The sequence below is a fragment of the Triticum aestivum genome, chromosome 3B (assembly GCF_018294505.1).
Source record: "Triticum aestivum cultivar Chinese Spring chromosome 3B, IWGSC CS RefSeq v2.1, whole genome shotgun sequence".
Taxonomy (NCBI): domain Eukaryota; kingdom Viridiplantae; phylum Streptophyta; class Magnoliopsida; order Poales; family Poaceae; genus Triticum; species Triticum aestivum.
The window spans coordinates 841,227,569-841,240,930 of NC_057801.1; the positions used below are offsets into that span (position 1 = coordinate 841,227,569).

Genomic DNA, 13,362 nt, shown 5'->3' on the forward strand with positions numbered 1-13,362 from the left:
GAAGGGTTGCTGTCCACTCATTGGTTGGATCTGGCTAAACCCAACTTGATAGTTAGGCGCGGCACTGAACTTTGAGGGATAAGTTTTTTTAAAATGAATCATACACAAACTAGGACGGTGACTATGGGGTGCAGGCCAAAATTAAGGTACAAAACCCATGTTCCCAGGCTAGATAAATGAAATTGAAACGAAGCTTCATCCAGCAGGTCATCAACGTTTTGTTGTGGATCTCAATAATATGCGAACTCAAGGTTACCTGCCAAACTTTGAATGCTAAAACGGGAATGTGTATCTGTAGCTTACTGAACGGGTACACAAAACTGAGACATGACCGCGTTTCACAGAGTCCGGATCAGGTCAAGTTTGGTATTGATTAAGGATGTCATCACATGCTAATCAAATACGTAAATCAACTTAATGACTTAATGAGTACTTACTCTTCTGTCATTTGTTCAGTGTGCACCCAAATTTTTGTCTCAAATCTGCAATTTGCATGCACGACGGGCAGCTCCTCCATGTTGGGTGTTCGTTACTAGTATGGACTATGGAGCGGGTCAAGCTTTTTTGCTACATGAAAAGGGCCAAAGCCCCTGTACCCTTTCACTTTGAAAACGAAACAGTCTGAGTAGGCCAAGCTTTTTTATTGAGTCAGCTGCGGATCTCGATAGCGGTCAACAGCGTGAGGCGGCATTTAAGGTGCCATCAAATGGCCAATATCAAATGATCTATATGCACAAATGTCTAGACAAATTAACCTAATGCCAATGGATTGCGCTGACTTTCTAAACGCATCAGCTGGCCCTAGTGCTATGTGTTTAAGCAAGATTTGAGTGCTAGAGGGACATGCATCAAAAAGGGTTAAGTATATTTCTTCTGAAAGTTTAGAAATCATCCCCCGACTCCAAAACTACTAAAACTTAGTCCCCCCAACTTTCAAAATTGGATTAGTTTAGTCCCTCGAGCGGTTTCCATTCGGCATGAACAGTGCGTTGGTGAATAATAAACTAAAAAATAGCAAAAAAATATTAAAAAAATCTGAAATTTGGTGGGCCCAAAGGTACTCGTGTGCGCAAGACGCGTGCGAAATTCCGTGGTGTTTCGACATTACAGGACCTCGTGACAAAGAAAAAACAGTAAATATGTATGTCGGTAAACAGTAAATCCAAAAAAATAGCACAAAAGTATGATAGTTTTTTGGCATCAAATAGGCTTCGGTACGCAAGGTACTTGCATGTTTTCTCGATCAAATGACATCCGAGCAGCTCTAGCAAAAAAAAACCAAAATAGTGCACTTTTTCACAGTTTTTTTTTCGAGCCAAATTTCCTCTATTAATACATCCTATACTAGCTAGCAGCTGACCCATTCTCTCGCATGTACGATTGTGAAGGCACTAGGCAAAGAAAGTGGCCTATATTTTGATCAAAATTCAACATCTTCAGTGAAGTTCTATATACTTCTGAATGAATCCAACATCAAATATTTTCTCTTTAAATATTTATAAACTTCATCTATATGTGTGCAGTTTGTTCTTCCCACATCCATTATAAAATAAACATACAAAAAGAAAAATACTAGGACTGCTAGACCGCGTTTCATTGGATTCTGGATCTAGGTCAAGTTTACTATTGATTCCCATCACATGGCTAATTAAAAGATATATACACAAATGAACTCAATGACTGAATTAGTGTGTTGATTTCCCACTTCTTACATTGTTGCCATCCGCATGGAATATTAGTGTGACTGCTAGCTGCTCTCTTCATTGTGCGGCTACGTACTAGTATGTCGATGAGATTAATCAATCCAAAGGATCGATGCTTTTTGTTTTGTTTTAGCAAATAAGTGGCCCGTTTCTTTCACTGCTGGCTAGTTTGTTGTGTTTTTGAAAATTTTCTTCCATTGTTAGTTTGACTTTTGCGGAATCTCCTTGTGCACATTATAGTATGAAACTAGTTGAAGGATGTTTAATTTGGGGCTTTGGGCCTTGCTGCCGTCCTGGTGGTTCCATCGGGTTATAATGCTCCTGAGTCGACCAGTTCACATCAGTGTCGCCAGAGCCATTCAAATTTGTAAGACAGTGATCCCAGCAAGTTCAGCTCTGCTGGGCCACTCCGGATCTGCTGCCTGGAGTCTTTTCTCCTTATCGGTTGCCTGGCACCAGCTCTTCCATACTTATTGTATTAACTTTGGATGCCCCTATGTTTGTTGGTTTGGCACGTCCGATCTCCGGCGAGTTTGTCCAGTGAAATGATATATACGCAAATTAACTGAACGACGGAATTGGTACCTTGACTTACAGGTCTTGCCATCACATCCATTGGGAACTTTAGGGTGCTAACAGTGCTCTTTACTTTGCGACTATTTTTTTTTCTAGGAAAGAAGGAAGACCCCCGGCCTCATTAATTATTCACAAAATACCTTACAAAGAAATACAACAGTAAGTCTGAAGCCACCGTCTAGGCAACATCTGGCTCTACTCATGTTCAGTTGATGAAGGGATGCTGATAGTCCGGGCCTAATATCACATACCTCGCAGTCAAACCTAACACCTAAGACCTGAAGCCCCACCTGGCCACTTGCCGGGTCTGGGGCACACACTATCCGGCGCGCTCTCATAGTTCGCCGCGGCCAACTGCCACCGCTCCATCTTCAGAGTTATACCAACACATCAATTTTGCTCGTTCTAACTGAGCACGTTGCGGTCGCCACTAATACACCTCAACATCATGCTGCCAAGTATCACCAGCCGACACAGCTTGAAGTCGTTGGAAGATCTGTCGTGCATAGCACCTGCCGACCAGGCGTGACAAAGCGTAGCACCTGTCGGTCAGGCATGACTTGACATCTCCACCGAAACTCCGTACAAGACGAAGCCTCCAGCTGCGTACTTATATGAAATTTTTTCTTGTCTACATTCATTAATGACTGAAGTGGTTGTTAACCTCCAGCTGCTTTAAAGTTCTTGAAAGGTGAACGGAGCATTAGTTGAAACTGACCTTTTCTATGTCCTATTTTGTGAGGTGCTTTCCTATGTCCTAATTAGATCCACCACCGTCGATGTGTAGGATGAAGCACCTCTCCACCACCTACCGACGCCCAACCACCAAGCAGTCCACATGTCCGTCCAGCCAATGAATGTCTCCAAAGATGATGCCCCCACGGGGGTGATGACGAAGACGTCGCCATCATTCGATCCAGGAGACCCCTCAACGCGTCCAACAAGGGCGCCGCCGTCAATGGTAGCCTCCTCCAGATCTGAGATTTCCCTCGGAAACAATGGAGCGAGGGACACCCCAGCATCGCCTCCAACAAGGAAACCGACACCCACGGGCGCCGCCGATGATGGTGGCATCCAGGCCCGTCGACAAGGGGGGCCAAAGTGGCCGACCGCATAGGGCCCCCAAAATCGAGGGGCCCCCGATCGGAGAAAAAATCGGAGGTAAGCCACTTCAGTTTTGTTCCGCACATCTCGAGTCTCGATGGCTGTTCTGCACAATATGCGCACCGAACCCTAGGGTCGCGACCCTCCCGCAGCCCCCGCCCTCTTCCCAGTCCCGCTCACGCACGCGTGCGCCGCCTCTCTCGCATCTTCTCCCATGCTCCCGTGCGACGAATCGATGACTGCTGGTCTGCTGCAGACCGCCGCTAGCGGCCGTCCACTCCAGCCCCAACCGCTATCTGCTCCTCGCTGGCGCCGGCCACCCCAGCCTTCGTGTTGCTGCCTTTGGGCGTTGGCCGTGCCAACCAGTTGCCAACAATAAGCCCAGGACTGGCAGCACCTACACAGCCGAGAAACACCCACACTTGGCCACAATAAACTCATGGGCACTAATCTTGGCCTCTAAATTTTAGGGCCTCATTTTGTGATTCGTCCCGGGGCCTCAAATTTCTGGAGACGGCCCTGGTGGCATCCTCACCCACTTTAGCAGCTAGGCCACCATCTTCTCCTCCAGTTGATCCGCCTCCGGAAGCCACCGTGAGGCAACACCCGCCGACCAGACCCCTTTGGACTCACGATGAAGACAACCAAATATAGAGGAGGTCACACCGCTATGTGACCGGCGCCATGGCCACACAACACGTCGTCCCGAGGTGCCCGCTCAAGATCCACCGTCACAACCACGCCATCAAGCCGCGACGAAGGGACGCCACGCCGCCGCCATCATCCCCCAGCACGGGCTTTGCCCCGCCTGGATCCGATGGCGGCGGGAGGGAAGGCGGACGTGAGGCGGAGGAGATTGGGAGGGGCGGCGGGGATAAGGGATGTGGAGGAGAGGGGAGGCGAACTGAGGGGCGGAGGAGATCGGGAGGGGCGGAGGGGATCGGGGTCACCTAATGCATGTGAAATGACCGAGCAGCTTTGACATTCTTTCTTTGTACTAATAGTTTGGATCCTGCATGAAATTCTTCCTACGTACCCCGGCATTAGGCCCGTACGTGAAACAACTTATGTTGTTGGAACCTCCTTCCTTGAGTTAGTTTGGAGCATTGCGTCAATTTTTACAACTTGGTGCACTACTTTCGTGTATATACTACTCCCTCTGTCCCATAATGTAAGACGACATTATGGGACGGAGGGAGTAGTACTTTCATTTGATAAAACAACTTGCGATATAGAATGAGGAATTATGATGATGCTACAACTAGCATGTAGTAGTCGTATACCTTTATGTCAGAGGAGGGTCAATCGACCCATATCGAATGATAAACTAATGATTTAGGTACTTGTTTTTTGCTGCAAGAACTGCTTTAAGTACTTGCCATCTCCACAGAACATTAGAGGGGGTGCAATCTTCATGCTGCAACTACCGTCTTCTGTTATGTGAGGTTTGTTACTATTTCATTCACTGTTGCAGTTCATGCTTAATGTTGGGCTCGGTTTTTCTTTGGTTATCAGTTTGATTGATTTCATTGGTTTTTCTTGCATTGATCTTAAGTACTACGGCGATTTCTTCAGTGATTTCCCCTTGAAGATCAGTGGCTGCTGAATTATCGATCATTTACCCACAGCCGCAGTTAAACCGGCCAAAAGGGAGGCGATGACAGACATAGCTAGTTCATCAGCTCAAGCACAACAGCAGCAAGAACCACCAACGGCCGAGGAACTCCTGAAGGCAGCCACATGTGGTGAGCTAGACACTCTGAAGATGTTGATTCCGGCTTTCAGTGGCCCGGGAACCACGCGAGTGGTCTCAGATCTTCGTGGAACAACTCCAGCGGGGAACACATGCCTCCACATATCCTGCATTCATGGCCACATTGAATTCTTCAGGCTGGCGCTAGAAGTAGACCAGTCTCTCCTCTCAAAGGTTAATCACGAGGGCGAGACACCACTTGTCATTGCCGTGGCACACGGGCATGCCAATTTGGCTTCTCTTTTACTCAAACGCTGCAATGACCTAGGACTGCAAGCCACAATCTTGCGTCAGGACAAAGATAAATCTAATGCACTGCACCACGCCATCCGCAATGGCTACATGGACCTTGCGATACAGTTGTTAGAAGCGGCGCCTGCTCTGTCGCACCATGTAAACATATACCGTGAGTCACCCATGTTCATGGCTGTAATGAGAGGTTTTAGAGATATTGCCTTGCGACTACTGGAAATCAATGATTCTTCTCATGCTGGCAGTTTTTGCCGCCATGCTCTTCATGCCGTAGCTAAAAATGGGGATCAATGTAAGATTGTCAGAACAGTGGAGTACGATTTACTGTACCATGTTCTAATATATGTCTTATATTGTATATCATTGTTCTTTTCTCTTTGATTAATCCTTTTCACTTAATTCTTAGTAGGCCATTTTTTGTGCCAAAAACTTATTATATCATCACCACTTCGTTATTGACCATCTTTTGTAATTAATCTCGATTTGTTTTCAGTTATTGCTGCACAAATTATGAAGAAACGTCCTCAACTAGCACGAAAAGCCGACTCCAACGAGGATACTCCGATAAGGCTTGCCGTCTGTTACAACAAGGTTGGGGTGCTGCGGGAATTGCTGCAACATGATATTTCATTAGGGTATGAAGTAAACAACCAAGGTTTTACTCTCCTTACTAGTGCCGCAACTCGAGGTCATGTTGGTGTTGCTCGAGAGCTTCTTAACCATTGTCCAGATGCTCCTTATCGCCATGTACACCATCAAGAATTGACATGCCTTCATTCAGCTGTACAAAATGGTCATACGAAGTTTATTGAGTTTATCCTCCAGACACCGCAACTTCAGCGTCTCGTTAATATGCAAGACAGCAGCGGAAGAACCGCTCTACATTACGCAGTCGAGAGGTGCAATCCCAGAACAGTTGCTGCTTTATTGTCTTGCAAGGGTATAGACACAACAATATTTGACATTCATGGTGAATCCGCTGCTTCCCTATTGTCAGGCATCACCAGCCACGAGAAGAATTTGGACTGGGTATGCTCATATGCTATTTTGTTAACCATATGAAGCTTTATTTATACACTACCATGAGTTAATAAATTTGGAGGATAATTTGATATTTTGGATTCTAGTAGAAGGAGGTGCAGGTGCTTATGTTGAAAGCTGATCCCAAAGATGATGACATCCCTTCAGATAATATTCACAAGGAGGTTGAGCAACAGGAAACTATTGAATCGATAAAGGAGAGGAAGTCAACAACTCAAAGATACACAACAAACACGTCATTAGTGGCGATCCTCCTTGCGAGAATCACCTTCACCGCTGCTTTCACTTTGCCTGGAGGATACAGCAGTGATCCTGGTAGCGAGGGAAATCCCATCATGTCTAAAAAGGCCGCATTTCAAGCATTCCTAATCTTTGACACCTTAGCAATGTGCTCTGCATTTGTTGTGTCCGTCATATGCCTCATGGGAAGATGGGAGGATGATAGGTTCACAAGTTATTACATCACCGTTACTAAGAGGCTCACTTGGTTTGCGTACATGGCAACACTTGCGGCTTTTGCAGCTGGTTTATACACGGTACTATCTTCTCGTCGCCACTGGATGGCCATTGGGATTTGCCTTTTGGTAGGTTTTTGCCCTTGTCTGACTTGGCTCATAAGTAAATGGCCTATCTTGAAGCTCAATTATCGGTTGGGTAGACGTTGGTTCTCCATGTTGTTTGGAGATTACAGGGTGGGTCAACCTTCCAGCTCTGCTTTCCGTGACATGGTCTGATCTAATCTACTAGTATTACTGTTTGGCATGCTGGTAGTACTTTTTTTCTTTCCAATTTATCTGTAACGAACCTGTTGAAGGTCAAGTCCCATGTGGCATTTTATTCAGTTAATCCAGCTAGCACTTCAGCTAGACTTTGCTGAACATACTTAAGTGCACCCGATTTTTTCTGTCGGTCGTTTCGCTGTTTCCTCTGTAACACCAGAGACATCCTGGTCCGCGTTGTGGCCTAGTATTTTGTTTTCACATTCTTGAATAAATCGCCGGTTCTACATCTTCGGATGGATGTTCAATGGACCTTATAAAGTGACAATGAGCACTTGTACTCCCTCTGTAGAGAATATAAGTGCGTTTAGATCACTAAAATATTTGTTTATGGAGTGAGTACGTGCTATGTCTGCTCTTGAGCGACAAGGTTTACCTGAACCAGAACCATACTGGCATCTGTAAACAAGTTGGACAAACGTAGATATGAACCTCCTTGATCACCTCATTCCAGCTACGTGCTGCAGGTTCCATCACTACCCTGGCATCTGATACAGCAGAGCAGGACGACGGCCCGCCACGGGTATAGTATGCAGGCTTAGTATTTATGTACAAGTTCAGTACTCCCTCTGTATCAAAATGTAAAGACGGTTCTTAATCCAAAAAATGTCTTGCATTTTGATACAAAGTCGCGGCGCGGAGTACCAATTAACTTGCCATCAGATGATACGGCCAAATTTAAATGAAGGGGAGAAGTAATCTTTTGGACAGTAGTAAAGCTGCATATATAATAAGCACTTCTTCCGGACCAAGGTTTTAACTGAATCCAACTGCACCGCTTCACCTCATTCCAGCCATACCCTGTAGGTACCTTCGCTACCCCAACACTAACCTTCCTCAGCCCCAGCAATCCTTCAGAGTTGAGACTGCAGCTGGTCCTCCTTCCAGAAATTAGAACTACTTGCGTTGGCAGCATGCAGTTTCTGAGAACAATCACCTGACCCTTCCACAGTGTAGTGTAATCGATGCTCGCCGCCGGTGGGACGCCGAGCGCCTCCTGGACCGCCTAGTAATAGCGGTACATGCCACCTTGTCTTTTCCATGCCCCACTGCCACCACAACGATCCACCATCAAGTTTGCCGGCTTCTGACACGTGGGCGTGATGGCCTCCTGCACATGTTGTACACAGCCAACCCACATATCTCTCTGGGCAGTCAGGTGACTCACAACTAACAAGATGATACAGAGTATACATGGAGCATCCTAGTGACAGTATATATATATTCTAATTAAGAAATGGTGATCAATCCCATCAAAAATGAAAAGAAAAGGTGATGAGAAAATAAAGGACCAAGCTTTTACTTGTAGGGCTGCTGCTGTAGCATTGAGTTCCCTGCATTCCTTCACTGCGGCCATTTCTTCAGCGGCAACAGCCGATAGCTCTGTTACCGCAGGTAGCTCTGTTACCGCAGGGAGTGTAGCCTCCATCTTCACACCACAAGTAAATGTGCTTGATAGTTGTTTACCTCGAGGCATTTGTGTAATCTTTCTCTAATAAAGTTTATCTCCAGTCTACTGTCCCTTATTTGAAATGGATAATTACCAAGGCAGCGGCAAATATATACATCAATTTAGCCGCTTTCATATTTTTAGCAGAACTATTTGGCAGAATATCAAGGAAGCGCGGCCTCTCATCGCCAAAAAAGAGAGGAAAGGCTGGCCTCAATAGTTAAATTTGCATAATAGTTTAATTTTCTCCGTCCATGAGCATGCTCTTCTTGACCAATGCAATAGCAGATTGGAGTTCGACAGCAAAAATCTAGCAGCGTCAATTTTATAACAAAGATTCTGAGTTTTACCTTTGGCAGCAAGTGGCAGGTGGATGAGCCCATTACTTGCATAATGTCAATTGCTGAGTCACAGATCTGGTGTTTCGGATTTGATGAGATATGGTCAGTTTGTGTTGGGTGCTCAAAAATACACTGACTCCAAAATAAATAATCATGACATCATTAGTGGCAATTCTCCTTATGACAAGAAAGGTTGCATTTTCAAGCATTCTTGGTCTCTGACGCATCAGCAATGTGCTCTTCCTTTCTTGTGGCTTCATATGCCTCATGCAAAGAGGGGAAGATGATAAGTTCATGACTTATTACTAGGATTTTTTTTTCCAATTTTTTTCCGACAGGGGCACGGAACATTTAGCCTCGAAATATATTTAGTTTAACCATTTCTATGCTAGAACTCCTTCCTATTCCAGTGGCCAGCTTGCCTGATTACATTGCCAAGCTCGCAGTATCGACTCTGTTCTACCGCATCCTGACCAATTTGTTTTCATAATTTTGAATTACGAAAAAAATATTGGCAAAACAAAGACTCGAGCCTTTGACCTCGGGATGATGCCTTGCGAGCCCTACGACTAGTCCAACAACTTGGTTGTGATATATGTGCATACAATGCCTATTTGACATCATTCTATCGTTTAAATTCAAAATATTCAAAAAATTCGGAAGATAAGACATTTTTCCGGGGCCAATGGAATTTCCGGTTTTTGAAAATTCGGACCAAGAAACAAAAAACCTTCTTATTACAAATATATGTCACTTAAAAACGTTTTGCGAAACGTAACACCAACACTAACACTAGTAGAAAAATGGGCTAATCTGAGACACATTAGTGCCGGTTTGATTTTGAGCCGGCACTAATGTGTCCATTAGTGCTGGTTCCAACGGCTAGGCTGGCGGACATCATTACTACCGGTTCGTGGGCAACAATTAGTACCGGTTCATGCCACGAACCGGTACTAATGATGTTGTGTCAGGCCGTGGGCCCCACGAACTCCTTTAGTACCGGTTCATGTCATGAACTGGTACTAGAGTTTCTTATTAAGCTAATTTTTAGTCCCACCTCGCTAGGAGAGAGGCAGTAGGAGCTGTTTATAAGCCGTGAGTGCAGAGACGATGGAGAGGCGCAATGCTCACCTGCAGCTTGCTTAGCTTCAAGCCTTTCGGAATAGAATAGATTGCACGGAGCTGTGTGCAGTGTAGTCTACCCTATTCCAAAAGGCTTGAAGCTAACTAACGAGCATTGCGCCTTTTTTTATTTTTAATAACTTATTAGAACTCCGGACTTCTTGTGTTACGGCAAAAACTGGATGCACTTCGTGTACAAACTGGACAATAACTTTCGAAGTATCAGGGCCGGTTTCGGACGAAAACTCATCTGTTACACCGGCACTTCATTTTTTAAACTTATTACAACTTCAGACTTTTTTGTGTTCAGTACGCACCAGTCTAAGCCACGTCATCAATTTTCAACCCTTTCTGACATCATTTGCTCCCCTAGCACGAACCGGTACTAAAGAGGTTGTGACAGGGCTATTTTTAGTCCCACCTCGCATAGGAGTATAGCATGTGCGAAAGAGTAGAGAGGGTCACGGCAAAAAAGAAAAAACTATATAAAAAATTACTCAAAAATAAATAGAAGAAAACAAATAAAGCAGAAAAGAAAAAAACTATATATAAAGAAGAAGAAGCAGAAGAAGAAGAAGAAGAAGATGATGATGATGATGATGATGATGATGAAGAAGAAGATGAAGAGGAAGAGGAAGAGGAAGAAGAGGAAGAAGAAGAGGAAGAAGAAGAGGAAGAGGAAGAGGAAGAAGAAGAAGAGGAAGAAGAGGAAGAAGAAGAAGAAGAAGAAGAAGAAGAAGAAGAGAAGAAGAAGAAGAAGAAGAGGAAGAAGAGGAAGAGGAAGAGGAAGAAGAGAAGAGGAAGAAGAGAAGAGGAAGAGGAAGAAGAAGAGGAAGAAGAAGAAGAAGGGGAAGAGGAAGAAGAAGAAGAGGAAGAAGAAGAAGAAGAAGAAGAAGAAAATAAAGCAGAAAATAAAAAACTATATAAAAAAATAAAGCAGAAAAGAAAAAACTATATAAAAAATTACTCAAAAATAAATAGAAGAAAATAAATAATGCAGAAAAGAAGAAAATTATATAAAGCAAAAATATTCACAACGAAACTAAATACAACAAAAAAACAACTCAGAAATAAATCGAAGAAAAATATAAAGCAGAAAAGAAAAAAACTATATAAAAAATTACTCAAACATAAATAGAAGAAAATAAATAATGCAGAAAAGAAAAAAATTATATAAAGAAAAAATATTCACAAAGAAACTAAATACAACAAAAAAACAACTCAGAAATAAATAGAAGAAAAAAATAAAGCAGAAAAGAAAAAACTATATAAAAATTACTCAAAAATAAATAGAAGAAAATAAATAATGCAGAAAAGAAAAAAATATATATAAAGCAAAAATATTCACAAAGAAACTAAATACAGCAAAAAAACTACTCAAAAATAAATAGAAGAAAAAAATAAAGCAGAAAAGAAAAACTATATAAAAAATTACTCGAAAATAAATAGAAGAAAATAAATAATGCAGGAAATTTTTTTATAAAAAAATGTTGTGACGCTGCCCAGTGGACCTGCCAGACCTAGGGTGTGCAAATATAGGCCCAGAAGGGCCAGCTGGCTCACAGGGCGGTGCGTCCTAGTTAGGCCCAGAAGCCTGCTATATAGAAGAGTTTGAAAAAGCCGCCGCAGCTGGGTTTATAAACCAGTGTGGCTGCGCTTCGCTCGGCGAGGTGGGACTAAAAGTAACGCACTGCGGGTGGCAGCGCACGGTCTTTAGTACCGGTTGATGACTCCAACCGGTACTAATGTGTTGCCCTTTAGTACCGGTTGGAGCCACCAACCGGTACTAAAGGCCGTCGTTTCCCGCCGTTTGGGCTGGCCAAAATTGGCCTTTAGTACCGGTTGGAGCCACTAACCGGTACTAACGGCCCATCCTATATATACTACACTTACGAAAAATCAGTTATCTTCTTCCACTTCTCACGCGACAGCATCGATCACGCCGACGCCGCTGCTGCCGCGCCGCCGTGCCGTCGCCCCCGTAGCCCGTCGCCGCCGCCCCCGCCGCACGTTGTCGCCGTCCCCGCCGCCCTCGCCGCCCCCGCCGCCCGTCATCGTCGTCCCCGTCGTCGCCGCACGCCCCCGCCGCCCGTCGTCGTTGTCCCCGCATCGCCGCGCGCCCCCGCACCCGTTGTCGTCGCTGCCCCCGCCGCCCGTCGTCGCCTCCCCCGCCGCCCGTCGTCGCCTCCCCCGCCGCCCGTCGTCGCTGGCCGTCCCCGCCGCACTCGCCGCCCATCTCGCCGCCCCCGCCGCCCGTACGCCCGCTCGATCGTACCACACACACACATACACACACACATACACACACACATGTACACTACACACATGAACGTATACACACATACACACACACATGAACGTATACACACATACAAACACAGACACACATTTTTTTTACTTATTTTCTGCTTCCTATTGTTTAGATTAATTAATTAATATAACTAGTTTACTTTTAGAATGTTAGAAATGTTAATGTTAGATGAATTAGAACTAGTTTATTTTTAGTAAATGCTTAGTTGAACTAGTTGAATTAATATAACTAGTTTATTTTTAGTAAGAAAATTTAGGTATATGAGATTAGTTGAACTAGTTGAATTAATAGAACTAGTTTATTTTTAGTGAATGCTTAGTTGAACTAGTTGAATTAATATAACTAGTTTATTTTTAGTAAGAAAATTTAGGTATATGAGATTAGTTGAACTAGTTGAATTAATAGAACTAGTTGATTTTTAGTAATACAATGCTTAGTTGAACTAGTTGAATTAATAGAACTACCTAGTTTATTTTTAGCAAGAAAATTTAGGTATATATGAGATTATTTGAACTAATTAAAATTTAGGTATATGAGATTGTTTGAATTAATATAACTAGTTTATTTTTAGTAAATGCTTAGTTGAACTAGGTTAATTAATATAACTAGTTTATTTTTAGTAAGAAAATTTAGGTATATGAGATTAGTTGAACTAGTTGAATTAATAGAACTAGTTTATTTTTAGTAAATGTTTAGTTGAACTAGTTGAATTAATAGAACTAGTTTATTTTTAGCAAGAAAATTTAGGTATATGAGATTATTTGAACTAATTAAAATTTAGGTATATGAGATTGTTTGAATTAATATAACTAGTTTATTTTAATTAAATGCTTAGTTGAATTAGTTCAATTAGTAAGTGTTTAATGTTTCGCCTATATGAACATAGGAAATATCGTCTAACGACGGAACAAATTTCATTATGTGCGAATA

The 13,362-nt window shown here is 43.4% G+C and overlaps 1 protein-coding gene across 1 annotated transcript; it reads left to right on the forward strand.

The window, feature by feature from the left end:
- Window positions 1–5,193: 5,193 nt before the first annotated feature.
- Window positions 5,194–7,413, forward strand: LOC123068103 (ankyrin repeat-containing protein At5g02620; the record flags this gene model as incomplete). Its single annotated transcript, XM_044490593.1, has 3 exons — window positions 5,194–5,680; window positions 5,882–6,417; window positions 6,519–7,413. Coding segments are annotated over 3 exons (1,668 nt in total), but the record flags the coding sequence as incomplete, so codon positions are not given.
- Between the last annotated feature and the right edge of the window lie 5,949 nt (window positions 7,414–13,362).